General features: G+C 41.6%; 1 protein-coding gene across 1 annotated transcript in view; it reads left to right on the top strand.

Annotated features, from left to right (window-relative positions):
• Positions 1 to 686: 686 nt before the first annotated feature.
• The window catches only part of LOC104472336 (Fanconi anemia group D2 protein-like), a gene marked incomplete at its 3' end in the record, with an annotated part of 40,248 nt that continues 18,371 nt past the window's right edge, over positions 687 to 22,563 (top strand). The window contains 25 exon segments of the mRNA XM_010087964.1: positions 687 to 765; positions 1,547 to 1,681; positions 2,270 to 2,337; positions 3,173 to 3,276; positions 3,813 to 3,876; positions 4,293 to 4,345; positions 5,123 to 5,201; positions 5,918 to 6,042; positions 6,630 to 6,717; positions 7,703 to 7,807; positions 8,972 to 9,072; positions 9,570 to 9,678; positions 10,427 to 10,462; positions 10,824 to 10,967; positions 12,051 to 12,185; positions 13,398 to 13,529; positions 15,510 to 15,617; positions 16,816 to 16,925; positions 17,458 to 17,518; positions 18,236 to 18,361; positions 19,687 to 19,760; positions 19,849 to 19,989; positions 21,179 to 21,279; positions 21,588 to 21,703; positions 22,226 to 22,334. Coding sequence (XP_010086266.1) covers positions 687 to 765; positions 1,547 to 1,681; positions 2,270 to 2,337; positions 3,173 to 3,276; positions 3,813 to 3,876; positions 4,293 to 4,345; positions 5,123 to 5,201; positions 5,918 to 6,042; positions 6,630 to 6,717; positions 7,703 to 7,807; positions 8,972 to 9,072; positions 9,570 to 9,678; positions 10,427 to 10,462; positions 10,824 to 10,967; positions 12,051 to 12,185; positions 13,398 to 13,529; positions 15,510 to 15,617; positions 16,816 to 16,925; positions 17,458 to 17,518; positions 18,236 to 18,361; positions 19,687 to 19,760; positions 19,849 to 19,989; positions 21,179 to 21,279; positions 21,588 to 21,703; positions 22,226 to 22,334 — 2,503 coding nt within the window.

A 22,563-nucleotide genomic window follows, 5' to 3' on the forward strand; every position in this document is an offset into this window, starting at 1 on the left:
TGCGGAGGCTCCTCACACCTTTCTGGGGAGGTGTTCTGCTTCCACGCTAGTATTTATGTGTCTCGTTTTAATGGCCTCGGCCAAGTAGCTGAAATTGAGCACGAGATGATCAGGCATCTTTTAAAAACAATTTTTACTTTTTAAAGGTGACCCAAGATTAATTTTTTCGTCCAAACACTCGCCAAAAGAGAACAAGTCCTGTGTGACCAGAACTCGCAGGTGTGCTGGGTTAGGGACACAAGCGGGGCAGCTGACACGGCTGGGCTCCTGCATGCTGGATTGCTCGTGCTTTGGGGCTCTGTCTGGGCATGGCTGGGGGATCACAATTTTACATCAGTGGATACCATCTGAGATCTCTTAGTTTAACTTGCTGTTTAATTTTTTGCCTGGTATCTGAATGAAGAGCCAAGCCTTGTTTTATGAGGAACTGAACTTTAGAAAAGATGATGTGTTACACTGTTTAAATGTGACAAGCTCTAAGATCTCAACCAGCACAGCAGAAAAATGGGGTGTGGTACTGGTTAACCAGGCAATCTGCTTTTCTTTGAGTTTCTAGAGCGTTTCCCTTCAGTATTCACTAATACATTCTAGGTTTGCTTAAAAAAAAAAAATAATTAAAGTCATGGCTCCTTTGCTCACTTGTCTCTTTCCTGCATTTTTATAGGCAATAACAAAGTTTTGGTACCATGGTTTCAAAAAGAAAACTGTCAAAAACTGATGCTTCTGGAGAGAGCTGCAAGACAGACTTCCCGAGTAGGGGCTCAGGTATCATCTTATGGGAATGGAAATCCTTTGGTAGAGGCAGCAGCTCCCAGGCAGGGAGAAGGCCAAAATGACAGTTTTGATAATGATTCTAGCTAATTGTTAATGACACTGTTGATCTTTAAGCACTTATTTAAATAAATCACAATAAAACATCAAAACTAAAAGTGCCATATCTTTTCTCAGTCCCTCTGTTCTTATACCTTTGATCAGCATTTATCATCCTGCACTTCACTACCTTCAGAGTCTGCAGATTAATTACATTTGATCAAAATGGATATCTATGAATCAAACCAAAATAACCCCTCTGCATAGCTGGAGGGAAGATAGTTATTGTTTGCTTTAGCAGGTGGGTGGATACCTCAGAGACAGGTCTGGTGGGAGAACCTGTATTAAATCTGTGCTTTTCAGGCCAGAGGAAAGTATGTTCTCTAGTGTTGCTCATAATCTGTTAGTGGGTATGTCTCCCATGGGAATAAGCCACTGAAGGTGTATCTTAACTGTCTTTGGTTATGGATCAGTAAAAGGTGTGAGTAAGAAATGTTCCTTTCTGGTGTCATGCTGCAGGGGGTAACTGCTTTATAGGATCTGTGCATTGGCATCTGAGTCGGCTAATGACTACTGTCAAACAGCAGAACCCTTTTTTGGTCTGGTCCCATAAGTGTTTTCCTGTGTTCCTCTAATTTCTTATTAGAAGACTAATTTTGAATTAGTTGTTTGTATGAAGGATCTTTGCTATTTTTATTGCAGGGTGTATTTGATGTAGTGTGTCTTGTTTTCTCAGAAACAAAGAAGTCGCGGATTTCTGATAAAGAAAAGGCCTCTGCCCACGGGGGAGTGGAGAGTGAGGGAGTCTTTGAAGAGCTCCTTAGAACATCAGGAATTGTACTGAAAGCTGGAGAGGGACAGAATGAAATAGGTATGGGTTTAACACTCTCTCTCTGCTTGTATCTGAAAACCCACAAAGATGACTGGTACAAAGTAAAGATGCATTTTACTTCAGTGCAAAAATGCTTGAGCTAGATTGTTCCAAAGTTCAAGAAAACCTTCATCTGGCCTCTTATTTGTTATATACCTCTTGAATTGCACAGTTCCTAAACTCATTATACCACCTTTATGGGTGTGTCCATGCTAAGTTAAAAGACTTCTGGAAGATTATTGGAGGTATACGGAATAAGATTAGACTGCATCTGTGATTACAGTATTGAGTTACAGAGGCAGGAGCTCTGAAACAGGAAAATGAACATGCTGTGTTGCCTTTCAGCCCAGACAAGGCCTTCAGGAATTAATGCACAAAAAAGCCTTTTTAATGCTGTTAGCTACTCTCAGCCCAGACTGGAGAAAGCACAAGTGGTGATACCACTCAGGCTTTTGCTAACTGGACTTCTCAATAGAGCAAACACAGAAGTGTTGGCTTGAGAGCTTGTACTTAGTGTAGCTGCTGTTATGATGTTGTATGGGTAAAATGTGTCTGGTTCTTTATCCTCTTTTTAAACTTTCTACGTAGCTGTAGATCAAATGACTTTCCAGAAGAAGCTCTTCCTGGCTCTGGAGAAGCACCCTACTTACCCAGGCGTAAGTAACAGGCTGTGCTTTGGCAGGAGCCAGCTTTAAAACTGTTTGCTGTGTAACAAAAGATGCAAATGCAGCTGCCTGTCCCTCCTAGTCCCATACAAAAGTATGCGGCATGGTAGTTTATCTTGGATTTCTGTGGCCTGGACTCTGTAATTCCCTCAATGTTGCCATCCCAGCCTTTTGGTCCCATTGTCCTTCTGCTATACGACCAGCATGTGCCTCTGTTACACCAGCCTTGGTGTGCATGCTCCAAGTTTGGTTTCACATAATTCCAAGTAAAAGTGCTGCACTTCTACCACCTTGCCCTGTCAAAGTAAGTAATTGGCAATATTATTCAATAGACAAAGAGTCTTAAGGGAGAAAAATCAGTTGCTTAACTTCCTAGTGAAAGCTGTGTTTGGTTTTGTGTTGGCTGGGAGCTGGCAGCATTAAAACTGCCACGATGTGGTGCTCCTCTCCAGTCAACAAGCCCAGTGTGAAAGTCCTGAGGCCAGTGACTTGAATCACACAAATATTTTTTGGGTGCAGCTCTTGTCACACCGAGTATTGCTGTCTTAGCTGAACAGGAAGAAAGGCAAAGCCCTTTTAAATCAAAGTAAAAGGCAAGACTGCTGCTTTAGAGTTCTGGTAGAACAATCAGTGTTTACTTTTGGAAATGGTTTAGACTAGAGTTCATTTATCATCCAGCATTCCTTCCGTCACGGTTTCTGTCTGTCTGCAATTCCCTGGCCAGCTCTTCCCTGTTCTCATCATCTGCTCACTAAGAGCGTGCTGAAAGACAGCAGTTGATCGGGATGCCTCTTCAGGGAGTGGATAACTTCCCTCTGCTTTGCAGGTTGTGAAGCAATTTATCAGCGGCTTGGAATCTCACATCAAGGACAGACACCAGTTCAAGAACTGTCTCTTGCCGTGCACTCCCATACGGACTGAGGGGTCAAGGTCAGAGAAAATGTATTTTGTCTTCCTCTTCAGTCGGAGAGAGTCTCTAGTTAAATGTCACCTAAAGTTGAGCAGAGTGGAGGGAAAGGCCATAGCTCCAGCTGATACACAACAAGACTTGTTTCTTATGCAGAAATGGCTAGTATAGTATATTGCTGTTTAATAGCAGTAAGTTTAAAGTGATGAGCCACAGAATTTACTAGCTGCCTATTGTGTATGTTGGGCTCTGTGGCATTTTATGGCAAGAACCAAATATTGGGGGGAAAAAAATTTGACAAGGATGGTGAAGGTCAGCTGTTTTTTGACAATTTTTCCAGGAGACAGAGCTTAACCATAGACTTGCATTTCCAGCTCACACTATTCTTGTAGAGAGTAAGCTTGTTCAGAGCTAAAGTGCAGTTTTAAAATTTTTTGTGTATGTCTGTAGTAAGTCATTGTAAGTGGTTTTTAAAAAAAACAATAATGGAAAGAGTTACAGCCTGTTCTAATGATTTTTTTTTTTTTTTACAATTGTGGTGGAATCTTTCATCTTGCAGGACTCTGGTGCACTCGTATTGTGAAAGCCTCATTAAGCTGCTTCTTGGAATCAAGATCTTACAGGTATGGACACCTCAGTTTGCTCTTTACAGTGGGAAAAGCATGTGGGCACTGTTTTCAAACTTATCTAAAGTTGATGCTTTAGATTCCTATGTGGTGAAAAGCAACTCAACTGGATCTCAGAAGGAGAGCTTAGTTTGGCCGAGAGGAATTGTATATCCTGCCCATATGCTCTGCTTCTATTAGATTATGTGGATAGTTTGTACCACTCTCAGCATTTGTGGTTTTCAGCTTGCAGGCTGTATGCCTCCTTTCTGGCATTAGGGAAGAGATTTCTTACACAGAAAATATTTTTATTTGTCCTTTTGAGTCTTTTATTCTCTGTGCGTATTTAATCTTTCATGAAAGTTCAGTTTTGGTGGCAGTGCCACAGTACAAGCAGTAATTCATCATGCTAACACTGCCTTTTTGTCTTCTAGCCTGCTGTCATAACACTGTTGTTGGAAAAGATCCCCGAATTCTTTTTTGACGTGTGAGTATAGACTGTCTTCTCTGCCTTGAAATGAAATTGCTTCTTTGGACAATCACCAGCTCTTTGACTTTAACTGTTACTTCAAATTTACCTCAATAGATGTTTGCACTGAAGTTTTCTTTCTTCATACATGTGTAAAATTATCTGTGAGGTACCACGACCTTAAACTTGTGGGTGCATGAAGCAGAAGAAAAATTTATAGAAGCTGAAATACAGACATACCTCATGACTGATTATGCTTTAATTACCTACTCCACTAGCTTTGGAAGTGTTTTAGCAAAGGGACTACAGGGTGTCTCATTGTTTAAAAAAAGTAGCTGTCAGAGTTTTAGGAGGCTGCTAGATGCAAACAGACCGCCTTTTAAAAATGTAGATTGTGTTCAAACAAAGAAAATAGAAGAAGCTCTTTGGTTTTGAATGTAGAACATCACAGCAGAGTGAGAGATCTTGAGGCACAACACAGGCAAGGCTTGAATACTTAAGCTCTTTTTCCATTGTCCTGGATGCTCACTTTGAGTTTTGTGCCATAACTTAGGATATTGTTGTTGGTAGCGTATTGAAACAGGATGGCAGTATCCCTGCTTTGTGTGTGTAGTAAGAAATAGGGTTCTTCCTAGACAGTGCTAAAATCTGTAGGAGTGTTAATGGCATTTTCATGATGTGATTCTGATAGTTGGTTAATTTGAATTGCATCTCACGGTCTTTGCTGACCAGAAGCGAAGAGTTTGAGTCTGTCTATAGGTCTGACTAACCCGTGTTTCACTTCTACTGTTCTAGCGTGGGCACCTTTGGAACAAATTTTCCCCGGCTCATTGTCAGTCAATTTAAATGGCTTGACAGGCTTCTTGACAGCCAGGTGGGTACTGGTGGTGCAATCGCTTGTATGTTTTTTACAGTCAGTTTCTGGAAAGCCTCTCAAGTATGATGAGATCAATTATTATCCTAATGAAAACAACAACCAATATCGTTTTCATATTCACATGTTGAAGGAGGGATTTAATTCTTTCTGATTTATTATGATCACCTTTGGTGACTTTTGAACACCCCCTTTTATTATTTTCCTTCTTCCCTCGCTCTAAGTCTCCTTTTTAATGAATTTGTATCTGTACCTATGTAACCACATGGGTGACCCCATGTTAAAGCTGTTGCTGGCTTTAACTCTTGTTTAATTTTAACAAGAGATATTAGATATTTGCAAGCATCTGGGGATGAATTCTGTGTTCCTGCTTTGGTGGTTCACAGTTGGTCTCTGTGGGTTACATTGTACTAGAGGGCTGTTGCTACAGAGTCCCAGAATTAACCGAATCAAGAAGTCATACTGACTACTGAGAAACTTGCTGTTGGGTTTCCCAGTTTCCTTTGCTTACCAAGATAGTTATATCCTACCTGCAAAATACCGCATCTCTGCTATGATTCACTGCTTCACAGGACAATTAGTTAAGGGACAGTTGTTATAAATCCAGACAAATGACTTCCTGAGTGACCTTTAATGCATAATACTGTTGCCATGCTAATGAACCGCTTGCTAGCAGTGAGACTCATGCATTTTACAAGTGTTCCTCTTGTCTGCAGGATCTTGTCAAGAAATTAATGCAGATGGTTAGTGTCTCTCCTGTACCAATCCAGCATGATATTATCACCAGTTTGCCTGAGATCCTGGAGGATTCCCAGCAAAGCGAGGTTGCCAGAGAGCTCAGGTACAGATGATTCTGATTTCTTTTTTTCTGTTTCTTCCTCTGTTTCTTCCTCTGTTTCTTCCTCTGTTTCTTCCTCTGTTTCTTCCTCTGTTTCTTCCTCTGTTTCTTCCTCCTTGTGCTTAATAGAAAAAGACATCACATGTTAATGCAGGTTGCACCAGGATTGACTAAAGTAGTAATTTCTGTTAATTGTATAATTCAGGGACAGCTGGCACTGGCTTAGGACATTTCATTTGTGCTGTTGTGCTCTTAAAGAGAGGTCTAAATGCTCCAAATGCGCTTTTATCTAAAAAATTATGAAACTCTTGACTATCTGGGTATGGCACTGGTAGAATCCAGTTAAGTACTCGTTACTTTTGCTGGATCAGTCTGTGATCAGTCATTTGGATATTACTATAGACAGTGTTTGATTTGGCTTGGAATCTGCATTGTTTGTCTTAATAAAAAAAACCCACAAGACCGTAAATGTGTGCATGAAGCAGAACTTTCTGGCTATTTTATATATGTTTCTCAAGCATATTTACTGACTTACTTTACATTCATGGCTCTATTAAGAGGATTATTTGCTTTCTTTCGTTGTGTATCAGCTGCTTACTAAAACAGGGCAGACGGCTAACAGTTCCAATCCTGGATGCCCTTTCTCGTCTGGATCTTGATGCAGGCCTTCTGGCTGAGGTAAGAGCTTTTACTGAGCAGCTGAGCAGAACCCAGCCCCTGCTCAGCAATACAAGAGCTACAGCTGTTTGATCATTCAGAGTATTTTGCTGAATCTGACTCCTATAGGCCTTCGAAAGCCCTGAGCTAGCTGAAACTGGAAAAGACACAGAGAAACTAACACAGCATTGGAAACGTGCATGAGGGGTTCAGTGAAGAGCAGAGAGAAGTCTTCTGTCTGCTAGAGTATGTGTTCAGAAATGTCAAACACAGCTGTCTTAGCAAATGCAAAAGCACTTTGTCCTGCTGCAGTAAAAATGTTTACTGCCCATCTTAAACCTGCTTGTTGTCACTATTTCTTTTCTTGAGGTACAGTGACCAGACTAGACTGCTGTATTCTAAGAAAAGGCAGATTGGTGATTAAATCCTCGCATGGCTGTAGTTTTTCTCTGCAGAATAATGATAAAGGAGATAAGATGTTGTGCCTTGGGTCTTCTGGATGTGCTGGATTGTTGCACTTCTTGCAGTTAGGCTTCTTATGAATAGAATAAAATTGGTTCATTTGAGTGCATTAAATATTATTTTACATAGTCCTCAAAGGCTAGTGCTGCCTACCAGGCTACATATTTTCATGCTTTTTCCTTTTTGAAAGCCAGTTAAAAAATGATGGAGCCAAGCTTTCCTTGGCAGTGCCAGGTGATATGATGGGGGCAATGGCCACAAATTACAGGCTAGGAGGTTCAGAATGGACATTTGGAAAAATGAGTTTTGGTCTGCAGCACTGATATAAATTATCAAATGTGGCAGGGCTTGTGGGGTTTCCTCCATCCTTGGGTATCTTCAAGGCTCAGTTAGCAAAGCCATGACCAGTCTGATTAGTACTGACAATATTCCTGCTCTGAGCAGAAGGCTGGACTATCAGCCTCCAAAGACTCCTTCCCACTAACATAACTATGTTTCTGTGAACCACAGTTTTACAGCTGATAGAGTATTGCTTTCTCCTCAGGTGCGGCAGGCTGCCATGACCATTGTGCCTTCTGTAAAACTGGAAGATTTGCCTGTAGTAGTAAAATTCATCCTCCATAATGTCAAGGCAGCAGATGCAGTAGAGGTACAGTATTTTCTCTGTACTAAAGACCAGTAAGTTATCTAATCCAGTGCATGTTTTAACAGAGCAGTTGCTTCACACACAGAGATGTATGCTTTAATGTTTTCAAGTAAAATTTTTAATATTGCCAGGGATCAAAGGAGATGTAGAAACTACGTCTGTCCTTTGACATGGATTTGGTTCTGCTTTCAGGCATGAGAATTTAAACCTCCTTCCTTTCTGCTGGCTATTGCAGATTTTTCTCATTTGTTCTTAGAATTTTTTTTTTGGTGCAAATATCTTAAAGATGTTTACAACTGAAAGCAGTCAAATTATCCTGAGTTAAATTCTTAGACTGAAAAATTGTGGTTAGGTGGCAACTCTAAGCCTTTGAATTTTATTTAAGAATTTTGCGTAGTATGCAAAACCCTTCTAAGGATTTTAAATTCCAGAAGTATCCAACAGAGTAATTCTCTTCTTGTTTTCTCCACTGAGTTCTGTTCTAAATCATGTTTTGGAAACATCCCTATGAGGGTTCTCTTCTTGGAGGATTGTTTTCTTTCTACGATGTAAGCTTCTTCAGTTTTTCGAGTTGCTTTATCTAAGGAAACATACTCAGAATATTTTTAAAATTAATGAGATATGTTTTGTCAAGCCAGCCTTGCTGAACTTTTGAACATGCTTTTTTTCATACTTGGCCTCAGCTTAAGCCCGATGTGGATTGTGATCTGCCCAAATCTCTCGGGGAGACCACTGTGAAAACAGCGGGTGTATAACATGCAACTTGTTCTGCGCTGATCCACTACAGTCTGACAGCAGTTAGGTAAATTCATGTGTCCAGAATTCCTGTAGCTGTCATATATCTTACTTTGCTGATAAACAGGATAAAACTAGTTCAGAGCAACATACAGCAGATATAGGTGGGAATTTCATGGAGTAACTCTTAAGAAATCCTCATCTGCTTTCTGTAAGCATGTGCATGACAGTGAAGAGCAAAGTGTATCTGGTTCACTTTCTAAGTATTAAAAAAACAAGTTTGAGCATGGTTAAATGCTTATAAGTCTTTACAAATACATGAGGTTTTGATTTGTAATTTTAAGGTTATTCTGTGAGATTGTGTTTTCTTTTCCTCAGCCTGTTCTTTCCTCATATGTCACAATGATTTGTGCTGGCATTTGTGTTTTGCAGGTGATTTCTGATCTTCGTAAGAGCTTGGATCTGTCATCGTGTGTTCTGCCCCTGCAGATCCTAGGCTCCCAGAAGAAGCTTAAAAGCCAAGTCCAGGCCAGGTACTTGAGCTGACTTATGTGATTCTACCAGGGGTCAGGTGGGACAAAAGAACTTTGGCTTTTCTTTATCTGGTCTCCCTGGTACACAGGGTGACGTACATGAGCCTAATTTATCCCAAGTAAAGGTGCTGGCATCTTTATTCCTTCCCGCTTGTTGCTAATATAACACATTTGTGAATCCTTGTGGAGCAGGCTTCCCCTGCCATGCATGTAGTTCCTTTTGAGCCATCTGCATCCATGTCCACATGGAGGTATGCAACTCCATTTATAATAATGCTGCTGCTAGTTCATCTGTTTTAAGTTACCCCCCCATATGTCTTTGGTTGATTCAGTAACCTCTGCTTCCACCCTTTTCTGAAACACTTTTCTGAAATTCCCTAGCCTTGTGAGAACATTCCCTTTAGAGAATGGCTAACTGCTGTGACTGCTAGGCTGCCTTGCTCCTTTTACTTCAGTATTTACAATGACTGAGTCTCCTCCTTTCTGATAATTTACAGTTCTTCCATGAGCCAGGTAACCACCAGCCAAAATTGTGTGAAGCTACTTTTTGATGTGGTCAAGTTAGCTGTGAGATTTCAGAAAGATGTCTCTGAAGCTTGGATTAAGGTAAGATGCTTTGGTCCTTGTTTCCTTATTTAATTGGACTCCTAGGTTCAGACTGAGCCTTTCTTGTAATCAAATGTGATATCAAAAGACAAATGTTAATCCTTCATTTTGCTGATACAGATTTCATTCTTTGTTTTAAATTAGCAGTGATTTTTCAGGAGTCTACTTTTTTTCCTCAGTTACCAATTTCACAGTGCTTGTAAGATGGCCCCTGGGCTCCACTGTACAGACCTCAAATCTTGAAATGCAGGATAAAACTGGTTCTACATGTTTATGAGAGAGTTTTGGAAAAAAATAATTGCAGTTTTTTTCCTGTCTTGCAGACAGGAAAAAGATGTACACCCATATGCTGAGACCGAGCTGTGTGAAGCCTTAAAGTGCTTGGAAATGTCCATCAGTAAATCAATATTGGCTGGTATTGGGCTAAATTTAAATTGCATTTTAGTGTAAACCATGAGACTGTTTCTTGTTCTCAGCTTTTTGTTGCTCAGCACCTTAGTTCCTCTTTCAAGCCTCGTGTTATCTGAGAACATCCTTGTTCAAGCTGAATTTTCACTCTGGTTTTTTTGAATGCCTTCTGGATTCTCTGCTGTTGGCAAGATCCAGTTTGCTGGCTTTGGTAGCTGTCCCATTGCAGAGGAGAGAAATCTGTGAACAGTATTTCTTTTGGTGTCTGCCTTTTTTGATTTTGTTTTGGAATATAATATTGTACTGTAGCATAACTGCTTTCTTGGCTTTTTGCTCTTAGGCTATTGAGAACAGCACGTCTGTGTCTGACCATAAGGTAATACTTCCAACTCTGCACTTGTCTCTGGGAGTGTCCTCTTCTGCTGGTGTTTTCAAGGGCTTTCTTCATGTTTGTAGATGAAGAGATTTTTCTAGTTGGAGCAAAAACTGCCAGTGATGTTGCATGGGTGGTTCTTTTGGTATTTGACTTGTTCCTAGTATAACAGCTATCCATTTTCTTGGTAACTCTTAATTCGTCCCTTCTGAATGTCAAGGGACAGAGTTATCCTGCTTTAATTCTGTCCTGTTGAACTGATGAGGTTTTTCTGCAGTTGTGGATGTTGATTTCAAAGTGTGTAGTTGTCTGGACTGTTTAGTATCTTTTCAGCATAATGATTGGTGGTTATTTCCTCAAAAAGGTTCTGGATCTGATAGTTTTGCTCTTAATCCATTCTACAAACACCAAGAACAGGAAGCAAACTGAGAAAGTATTGAGGAGCAAAATTCGACTGGGCTGCATACCAGAACAGCTGATGCAGAATGCCTTCCAAAATCATTCAATGGTCAGTGCTGATTCTGCTTTGGGACTGCCTCTTCTATCTCTCAAAGATCTTGTCATGATGATTTAGCCCTGTGCTGCATTGTTTCTACTATTTCTGTTATGTACAATTCTGGTTTTTTTATTTTTATTTTTGGTCCCAGAGCAATCTCCCAAGGCACATGTCCTCTTTTGTAACTGTCACGTAGTTTTTTAGAGATGAGCTTTCCTCAGAATTGGATGGGCTTTTTATTTCGGTGCAAAACTGCTCAGCCTACGAGATGTGGTCTAGCCCAAGATCTCTGCTGTGTGTTCCAGATATCTGTTGTCTCCCATAGTATTTTTAAAGTTCATATGTTTGCATGCACTGTTTTTCAAGTGTAATGGTTTCTAGGTCCAAGTATGTGTATACATGTTGGGCGTGTGCTTGTAATGGAAATTACCATTTACTGTGAGAAAACTGACAAGATAACGAAAAATGGCACAGTGCTGCTTGTCAGAGGTAGAGAGTGGATGATAAACACTGAGTTATGAATTTAAAATTAATTAATTGAACTATAATAATGCCTTAAGTAAGCACATTTATTCTGAATATGAGTGGGTTTAATTCAGTTTTACTTTAATTCCCTTCCAGAATAACTTAAAGTAAATTAGGCCACTTTACAACAAGTTCTTATTGTTCAGAGGCACTCTGTGTCATATAGCTAACTTTAAGAGTTAACTTAGATTTTTCTGAGTCTTTTAGTGTAGTGGAGTTCTGTTGAAGTAAGGCCGAGAATGCATCTGTCCTGAGGCTTTTTATTTAGTGGTAACATGCCTTCCCTTGTGTCACCCATAAGGGATATGCTGCTGTGAACTCTGCAGCTCCGCAGGTTGGCTTCTTAAGGGGTCTGTAAATCCTTTGCATAGAGAAGGTTGGACAAACCCATTCTGGCGTGCCTTTTCTGCTTCTGTTGGTGTGAGAGAGGACAGTCTGAGAAGGCAGGAAAGCACCTACTAAACTAGAAAAAGCTTTTGCGATGAGCTGTAGCATGCTCTTTATTTAGAGAACTGAGTGTGTTGAAAACAAGCAGCAATAATGTTCTCTTTCATAATGTCTGTATTTCAGGTTATCAAGGACTTCTTCCCTTCAATCCTGGCACTTGCTCAGACATTTCTGCACTCTGCACACCCAGTCATAGTCTCCTTTGGCAGCTGCATGTATAAACAGGCTTTTGCAGCCTTTGACTCTTACTGCCAGCAGGTACAGTGTGATGGATGGCATCTGTTTTATTTGTGTTTGCACATTGCTCTATAATGTATGTCATGATCCTTTAGGGGGAGAGGGTTTATGGCAGTTGGAAGCCTTTGGAGAGAGGTCAGTGCTGTAGAGCAGGCCAAGCAGAAGATGGGGAACAATCACAGCAAGACTCTGATAGCAGGTGACTCAAGCACAGAGACTGCTGGGGGGAGCAGGGAGCAAACAGGCCTCAGAAGTGACAGAAAAAAAAATACTTATGGAGCAGAGGGGACTGTGCTGGGTTTGGTGCAATTCAGAAAGCAAACAAGTTGACTGAGATCTAGCCAGAAAGTCAGAACTGGCCCCCAGGGTCATGGAGGAGATGTGTTCATAAATCCATATTCCTGTTCTGTCTTACCTAGTCACTTTGAGCATCGTCTAGTTTAAAAAGCCGTTGTTACAGTTTGTATTGAAACTTTTTTCCCTTTCCTTGGATAACTTAACTGTAATGAAAAAGTTTACACAGATTTCCCTTAGAGCTCTGACCCACTTGGACTCCTGCTACATACTCTGAAATAATCACAGACTAGACTTTCAGCTCTAAGTATGAGTTCCTGCAGACATGCTGTCATCAGAAAATTTGGGGATTGAAGGCAGCTGTGCATAAGCTTTTGAATGTATTTGCAATTTTCTGGGCAGTGTGTTTATAATTAAGACTGTTTCCAGCATTGTATCTGTATTACTTATTACAGCAAACTTAACAACTGAAGTAAGGCCATAAAAAGATTATTGAAACAAAAATGTCAGTTTTGAACTGCTTTTGATAAAGATTGTGAAGATGATGGAATTGCTGAAGTTAGGGGTGATGTCTTTCTGGGTGTGGTGCAGTGTTCTGTGCGCCTAAGAAAATAAGGTAGACTTTTATCATCTTATGTTTTGGTAGCAAAGAGCAGAAGCTGCAGTCGTATTAGCAATCAGGCAGGAAAAATTTGGTGAAGAACTGCTTTATGGAATCATGGCAGCTTTTAGAACTGAATAAAATTCAGGCTCAAGGAGAAAGTTAATTGTAGATATGGGGAATTAAAAAGCGAACTGAGAAGGGACTTACAATAGTATGGTTGAGTTTCAGAATGATTATCTGTACTTGATCAGCATATTCTATATGAGCAAAACAGGACAGATGTTTTTCTGTTGATATTTCACTATGGTTTGTTTCTCTGGGGGCTTTTTCCTTAGGAAGTTGTGACTGCTTTGGTGACTCATGTGTGCAGTGGAAATGATATAGAATTGGACATTTCTCTGGATGTGCTCACTGACCTGGTGATGCTCCACACATCCCTGCTGATGCGCTATGCCAGCTTTGTGAAGGTCTGTATCTTACTGGGGGCATACTGTATTTCAGGTCCCTTATACCACTTTGCCAGTACTTTGCAGAAATAGAGCTACTGGAATAACTCATACCTGTAAAACTATCTAGCTTGAGAAATGCAGTGGTCAGGAGTGAAAAGTATCTGCTGTCAGAGTGTGAGCTGTAAGATAGGACTGTATGATTTTTTTGACAGGGCAAATTAAGATAGACAAAAAAGTTACTCTTCCCTGTAGCTGGAGAATGCTTACACTGCAGGTGTGGAATAACACCTATGATAGAGGGAAAACACTGTCTTTATTACTATCCGCTATTTCAAATACTTTGGAAAAACCTGCCCCCTTTGTGGACTGCCTGTTTTACCACACTGAAAGACTTTAGCTGGTATTTGAATCCTAAAACAAAACTCCTGGCAGGAATGGGAAAAGACTTATGTCCTCAAATTTAAAAGAAGAAAGTACTCAAGAGGGAGAAAAAAAGGACTACTGACTCCTGAGAATGACAGGCAGGGTCAAGCTTTCCCAGTTGCCTGTTTCCAAAAGCAGTAAAAGCGGAGACTGAGGGAAGAGCAAAACAGCAAGGCAAGCGTGTAGCAACACTTTCCTTGAACACTCCCTACTCTGGTGATTTGTAGCTTAAGGACACCCTGTATGTAAGAGCCCTTGAAGAATATTGGTATGGGTATTCCCCCAACCCCTCTGACTTTTTTTCGTTCGGTGTCGGTGGATTCTGTAGTTTAAGTACACACTGTGGAAATGCTATATACTTTCTGCTGTTTATCTGGTTGATTGTTAAATGTAAGTTACTTGCTTAAAATATGCTAAAATGGCATTAAGATCTACCGTAAGAATTTCAATGCAATCTGTCACAAAGTCAATGGGTATAACAGGAAGAAACGGGACTCGCTTGCCTCTTGGCAGAGGGAAGATGTGATAAGGACTCAGGTTGAAAGTAGTCCTTGAAAGAGACAACCTAAAACTCCTGCTCTTAATTGAATGTGTTTTCAGAAGTGTGATGGGGAGTGCTTGCTCACAGCAGTCTGCTAAGACCTGCTGACCTTCTTCCTGACTTTGTTTGCATGTTCTTGTCCTGGCAGATCACTTATAGATTATGGTTTCTTTGATGTATTAGCAAAGCTTGTATGTGAAACACATTAATCAATGCTCTGGCCACACCTCCAGGTCTGTCAGCGTGCCATGTTTGACATGCATCTCAGAGGCAGTTGATGCACTAGCCAGTTACCTGTAAAAAGATCTGCAGAGCTGCAGATGCCTGGCGTATTTGACACTGAGCTGGAGCCTCTCCCGCACAGAGAGAACAGGCAGATCTTAGCAAAAATCATTTCCCCAAACATCTATTTTTTTAATCTTAAAACTGGGTGAATTTTCTTGAGGGTTGCAAAAGTGGTTACCTAATCCTGTCAAACACCTTATTGCAAATCCTGCTTGAGGTTGGCCAGTAGCAGGAGAAAAATAATGTCAGCAAAATGCCGTGTCAGTGGTAGGAAAGCTAGCTTGGCTCTGGGAAACAGCTGGACTGTGTTTTACTGAAGCACTGGAAGAAGAAATATCCTGCGGATGCCAGCCAGCACAGAAAATTTAACCTCTAGGTTGTTAATAACTTGACTGTTACAGGGCTTGTAATGGAAATATTAGTAAAAAAGCCTATGCTGTTCATTTTGTCAAATGCTTTGAATCCTGTGATAGAAGATAAGTAGCTGTCACTAATGGGATTGGAACATTCCCAAAATGCTTATGGTAGCCAGGTTGCTCTTCCCATTGAGCCTCTGATAAAATGAACTGCCATAATTAAGGCCACAGGTCTACATTTATGTTTATTTAGTTTGAATATAGCTTTATCTTGCATGTACAAAAAAGGTAAAGTTAATTGTCTTCCCTGCATCTGACAATTGATATATTTTGGGGAATATGGAAAGGGATTCTTGATAAATCTGAGCCTAGTGTGTGGCTTCTCTCTTACAGACCATTTTAGACTCTACGCAGAAACTGAATCCATGCCAGATCCGGAAGCTTTTCTACATTCTCAGCACACTAGCATTCAGCCAGAGGCAAGAAGGAAGCTATATTCAGGTAAGCACAGACACTGCAGAAAGGAGGTCAGGCTGTGCCTTGGTCCTTTTTGCTAGGTTAACTTCCAGAGTTTGTGTTGTGCAAATAGTAGCCTCATCTGTGAACAGTGACTGATGTCAGGATGTCCTTCAGCTTAAAATTCTCTTCTCCCTGAGTGGCAGCAAGCTCTTCTGCAGTGGTTACTGCTTAAGCTAGCAATTGGACTGTTGCTAACTAGCTAAAATAAGTGGGTTTTCTGCTTAGTACATTCATTGTTCCCTCCCTGCTTTGAAATCAGTTACTTCCTGATACCTATTTTCAGATATCGGTAAGCTGAGCTGTGCCATAGCTTTGATCAGGACCCACTTGGCAGCTCTTTCCCATGATTGTCTGCTTAGTTAAGGTTTCTGTCTTTTTTCACCTACAGTTTATCAGTTTAAGGGATCAGGCAGAACATATCGCTTTGTCAGAGGCACTATTCTGGACTGCTTGGTGGCTGTCCTGTTTTAGCCTCTGGTTAGCTGTTCCATCCTCATCTCTCGAGATGATGGCTTTCTTGATTAGCATCCAGCAGTGCAGGTGCAGCTTGGATTCCTGTGTCTGATTTGCTACACACTCTTCTGTGCTTTGCCTTCAATCTTTTTGGCAAATCTTAGACTTCTTACCCAGAAGATTGGTCTCCCAACTTTCCTGAAGCATCACACTTATATGAATGAATGTGCTTGCTCACACCCAGGGGACAAGGGAGTCACCATGAGAAATGTCTTAATCACATGTGTCTGGTGTGCTGTTACCTACAGCTCTCCTTGGACCTTCACTAAAAACTGCTCCGTCCTTCACCCTCCTGAAGTTGACAGTGTTTGGAGGGCAGCTCTGCAGCTGCTGTTTCTGTGGGAAGGGCTCCAAGAGCATTTGCTATTTTTTAAGTATATTCTATTAATTATAGATGAAACCTGGACCAACTGCATGTTCTGTGTAGTCATTAGAGCAAAGTCAAAGCAAGTCACTTTTAATTCTGTTTGCGGCCTTACCTAAAGTTGTGACCAGTATTTTCATACTAAAGGACATGGCAGAACGTGCATTTCTTTTGCAAAGCTGTAATGCCAATACACCTCCCCCCTGCCACCTTTGGAGATGACATTAAGTGAAGATGTGATAGAATTGTGAGTGGTGCATGCAGGTATCTCTGTGGTGACATGGTCTGTGTCTTTCTTTTTAGGATGATATGCACATGGTGATCAGGAAGTGGCTCTCCAGCACAGTTCCCAACCACAAACAAATGGGGATTATTGGTGCTGTTACCATGATAGGCAGCGTGGCATCAAAAAGGTGAGGAAGAATGTAGCAAAGATTAATTTCACCTGCCTTCGGTTCAGATGAAACCAGGAGTGGGACAAAGAAAGGGGGGGCATTGCCTTCTTGCTCGTGCACATCTTGGTCAAATCCAGCAATCTTTGCTCCAGACTGCAATGTTTGGTGTTACAGCCTGTTCAGCACTGCTCTCCTGCTGCTAATCTCAAAGGCATCCTGAATTTCTTGTGAATGTCTATCCATGGATATCTTGACTAGCAGCAGGACCTATTGCTTGGAAAAGAATTTGAACACGGTGGTGGACTGACGGCAGATCAGCTGCTGACACTAGGCTGAATAACCTAATGGGCTCCATGTTTGAATATAGGGAAATCTGAAAGATAAGCAAGGAGAAAGATTGTTACTGCTGTGCTGGGCATTGACATGACAATTTTCAATGTACTGTATAAAATTTATAAACAGCATTCATAAAGCTGGCAAACTGGTGGTAAGAGCTGTAACAAAGATTAAAGCACCTGGAAGTTAAGAATTTGACTGGTGTTGCTTTTAGAAATGAAGGAGATGGTAGTTCATTGGAGAGACCACAGCTGAACAGCGAGCATGATGGGCAGGTGAGTACCAAGAATGGGGCAGTGTGGGGGAGAGGGAGGATATGGCCAGCGAGAAGGTGTGACTGGAAACACAGTCTTAGATGAAGTAGCATGTGTGTCTGGGAGTTAGCTTTACTGAGCCTGGGGTTCTCGTAAGTTGACTGCAGAGCCAAGAATTTATTAAAAATGGTCTTGGAGAAACAAAGGCCTATACTAAGCACCCACTGGTCTTGCCTGCTGCTAGTCCAGGACAAGCAGTATTGCAGCCGTCTAGTGAAAGTATTCTATCCAGACATTATTTCAAACACAAAGGAAAGAAACAGGACAGTCTGCTCAGTGAGCTAAAGGCAACCTTCGCCTTCCTGTGAGCTTGGCAGCAATGCCTTTCAGGTCATCTAGAGAAAGCACTTCTGCTGTACAGGGTTGGCCTAGCCTTGGCCTTTTTCCTTAATTCCTGTTGAAGAACCTTCTTGTAGGCTGGTACTCTATTTAAGGGTGGTCCTGGGCAGACTCTTTTGTGTTATTAAATGGTGGAGCAGGGCCAGGACCTTAAAAGACCCATGCTCCTTCTTTAAACGGAGCCTTTGCAAGACCGGTCACCTTGGGCTGTTACCCTAGAGATAAAGTTTTGGATATGCCTCAGAGTAAATTAGTGTAAAAGGCATGGGGACTCAAGGTAAAAGCTTGAGTTGGATCCATTCACATTACCCATTTCTGCGGACTGCTCTCTCCTTTCAGCTTTCCACCTTGCTGGACCTTGTGGGCTTCTCCTGTGAGCAAACACCGGAGGTCTTAGCTCTGTACTATGATGAACTTGCCAGTTTGATTGAGAGGCAGAAGGGGAATTTGGACTTGAAGCTCCTGGTAAGTTGCAGAGGAGTTTGAACTTAATTACTTAAATGAATTCTTCAGAAACATGTTTTTCAGGCATTGGCAGGACAGAGTCGATTTGAGGATTTCACTCCAGTCTGAGAACTCTTTGTTCTAGGCGTGCTTGAGGTTCCTGGAAGAGATTGATTGGATACAAAATCCTCTTTCAGCTCTCTCGGCTTTTTTTGAATGTGGCAGATTGCTCACTGTGCTTTAACAGCTTCTTTTACATGACAACAGAGAAACCTTTTAAAGGAAATTAAATGACATTTCAGAGCACGCTTTTAAGATTCGTAGATAAAAGAATCTGAAAGAATTATAAACTTAGTATTGAAATTGGCTTCTGGTCAAACTTTTAAGGCTATCTGATGTCTAAGGACTTGGAAGAGCCACAGTAATTTATGGCAATAAATAAACAAACAGTATTTATGGTGATAGGAAGAGGTTTGTGAAGGCCACTGGACAGCTCTTTCTTCTTGCTGAGGACTCTTTTTGCATGTGTGCTGTGCCTGCTAGGAGGGCAGCCAAGCTATCTTGGGGCCCAGGAGAGCACTGAAGACTGCTGTGGCATTGATCGCTCTTTGTGGCACAAGTGCTCTTTGCACCTGCTGGTTATGGAGAGGAGGAACTGTGTGTTAGAGTGAGGGAAGGTGACCAGGGAGCTGTGAAATGCTGGCAGTCACTCTAAACAGCTCTGTGCTCAGGGCTAGAAATGCCAGTAGCCTGAGATCCAGCTGAGTGCTCCAAGGAGGAAAAGCAAAGGAAGGGGGGTTTCTCCCTTTTTGTTGCAGGACTGAAACGTAAAAACAAGCTAAGGTTCTTCTCAGAACTTTTGTGCAGATTTTTTGGGGTCTTTTCATTGTCTGTTTGCCCAGAGTCTGTCACACCTATTACTTTACTTCTCCCTTAATTGTTACTGACAGTGTAAGCGTGTGAAGTATGTGGGACACATTGTGTGAAATAAAGCTTTCCCAGCACTTTAAAGCCATTTCATTCTGATGGTCGGCTCTTAGGACAGAGAACTTCCCATGGCTGGTTTCCTCTTCCAGCCAGCTGCTCTGCCTCTCTGCAGCACTGTGGAACTTGTACACAAGCCCACATCCAAAGGGCAGGGAAGATATTGGTTGTGTGCTTAGCAATGTTTCCTGGATTTGTCTCTAAAGGCAGAACTTTGGCTTTCCTTCCAGGCAGTGGGCTTCATTGCCGTGACTGTTCCAGGATACGTTTGCTTGGCCTTATCTTCTGCTTTTTCCACTGCTGCTGTTGAAGCTTTCTTCACTATGCCCCTTTGCTGAGCAGGTTTTTTCCTTTCTTTGTAGGACAAGTTTGGAAGGAGTTTGGTGGAGGACTTTCCCAATGACTTTGTGGTGGATCTCAGCCCCACGGTGGATGGGTATGCTAACCACAGTCTAAGTATTTGTAATGTTTCTGTCACTGAGAACTAAGTTTCTCAGCAAGAGCTTGTCTGTCTCTCCTTGCAGTTCATTCTTGTTCCCAGTGAAGGCCTTGTATAATCTGGATGAAGATGAGAGTCAAGGAGCAATTGCTATTAACCTCTTACCACTGGTGTCGCAGAGCGAGCTTGGCAGGGCCACTGAGGGAATGAGTAACCAAAATAAAAGGTACTTTGATACTTAACTGTGGGGTGACTGCAAAGGAAAATGAATTGTTTTCATTTGTTGCACTACACTGTTATCCACCCTGCCTGCCAAAGTGCCTGCTAAGGAGCTGGTCAGAGAATTTACCAGTTTCCAGCATTCTTTTCCTTCTCTTGCTGAGAGGCATATTCAGACAGGTCTAGAGGCATAAGTTGGCTGGGAACTGGCAGTCTGTGCTGGCTCAGACTGTTTAGGTGATCTTGGGTAAGTCATGCTGCATCGGCCTTGTTTCCCATCTGTCATATAAGAATAGCAGCTTCTTGTTCCAGTGTTATGGGGATATTGAATATCATATTGAGATGGCAGGCAACTTTGAGGTGTCAAAATTCATATTTTGAGTGATGATTCTCAAATAGAGAGTCACTGAGGACTTAGTGTGTGTCAACATTACACAACTTTTCTGACCTTGAGTTGTGCTTGGACAACATAGACTGTGCTCCAGAGCAGAACCACAAACATGCAGCCACAACTGAAATATGACTGAGAAGTAAGGACTTTCTTTGGAGAATAGAACAGGAAGCATGTAAGAAATGCAAAAGTCTAATTAAACCGTAGGGCATCAAAGTTAAAAATAATAAAAGGCACTTTTTTTAAACTGTCACCTTCATATCCTGCATAATTTATTCTGATAAGACTCTGTTGATATTTTAGTTGTGCTTGAAAAAAAGACATGATCACTTTAAAAATAAAAGAAAATATAGGTACTTTACAGGCATCTATGGAACAATGTTAATTTTCCTCACTCAGAATGTGAGCAGTGGCGTGCTACAAAACATCCAAGAAGATTTCTCCACTGCTTACAGCTGTCTTTTGCACAATTTCTGAGAGTCCCTTCTGAATTATTCAACTTTGATTTCTAACAGAAATAAATCTGACCCCATTTTTTGTTCATTGCAGCAATTTTTCTGGCCTTATGTGCTTTTCCAGAAAACTGATGATCACTAGTTTTTTTGTTTGTTTGGTTGGTTTGTTTTTCTTTTTTTTTTTTTTAACTATATGGTACATTTCTGCTCTGTGTCTCTGGGACTTGCAAAAAGCAAAATAGAAGGCATAGGTTAAGTGGCATGGGGAGGACATAATGGAAAAGTGACGGGCATTCTGGAGGTATATAAAACACAGGACCCACTCAATTTCTTTTTTTTTTTTTCCCCAGGGTAGTGTCACCTATGTGTCTGTCACCCTGCTTCCGATTGCTGAGGTTCTACACTGCAGAGCAAAACAGTGGAAGCCTGGAGGAGATTGATGCTTTATTAGGTACAGGATACAGACCTTTTGTAGAATGAGTTTGTCTGACTTGTTCCTGTTCCAGATCTGCAAAGACTTCCTGCAGTTGTAGGAAGAATAGTGCAGTTTGTGAAGGAGGCTGAGATGCTTTGTTGCCCACAAAGTGGAAGGGAGGCAGGGGAGACAATTGCTTTGTCTGGGGATGGAGTGCCTGACGAGGCTTACTCTAAATGGCCACTGGAATTGATACAGACTTTGGTAAGAGACTTTGTCCGTGCAAAGATCAAAGGATGGGCAGCAAACGCAGTCCAACATGTTCTCTTCCTGCTCTGTCCCAGGTTGCCCCCTGTACCTGACTGACCTGGAGGTTGAAGGGAAGCTGGACTCTCTGTCCAAGCAGGAACGGGAATTTCTGTGTTCACTCCTGTTCTACACTCTCAACTGGTTTCGCGAGGTGAGTAGAGCCTTGTCTGCAGGTTCTGGAGTGGCACTGAGAAGTAGCACTTACAAACACTAAGCTTAGGCTTCAGGGGTGCAAACGTTGAAGAAGAGTCTTGCCTCTTGAAAACCTTCTCCAGCAAGGTCCTGGTGATCTCTCCATGTTCTTCTTTTCAGTATCATTTACCCTTTATTCTGCTGCTAGCAGCAACTCTGCTTTCTTGGTCAGAGGCTGGGAAGTGTTGAGGGATCTCCAGAGACACAAGCAGCACAGAAACCTGGCAATGTGCTGTCTGCTAATTTCTCTTCATAACATTTGACCTGTAGGTGTTGCTCTGTTGCTTTTTGTAGATTGCATCAATTATGCCCATATTCTCATGGGCTTCTGAAGACCTTTGTTCATGCAGTCTGGATCTGGTCACACAGGCCATTTGTGTTGTGTGCTTATTCAGGACTTGAGGATGTTATTTGGAAAAGAGAAAGCAGTAAAAGTGTGTACAAATCTCCCTAAGTCAGCGAGTTTGATTTTTATCTCTAGGTTGTAAATGCCTTCTGCCAGCAACAGGATGCTGAGATGAAGGGGAAAGTTTTGACTCGATTACAGAACATCACAGAGCTGCAGACTGTGCTGGGAAAATGCTTGGCAGGTGAGCATGAAACACTTGTACGTTCTGGGCCTGCACCAGTTGTGAAGTGACAGGAATTGGCTTAAACATCTATGGAAGAAGTAGAGGTAACACATACTGCATTTTTACAGTGGCATAAGAGTTCATGCATGGACAGCTATTCCGGACTTTACTGCACATTCCTTCATTAATTTGCATAGTTCTACCTTTTGCCCCCATCAGAATATCCCAAATCCTCAAGTTGCTCTTT

The sequence above is a fragment of the Pterocles gutturalis genome, unplaced genomic scaffold (genome assembly GCF_000699245.1).
Source record: "Pterocles gutturalis isolate BGI_N339 unplaced genomic scaffold, ASM69924v1 scaffold43731, whole genome shotgun sequence".
Classification (NCBI taxonomy): Eukaryota; Metazoa; Chordata; class Aves; order Pterocliformes; family Pteroclidae; genus Pterocles; species Pterocles gutturalis.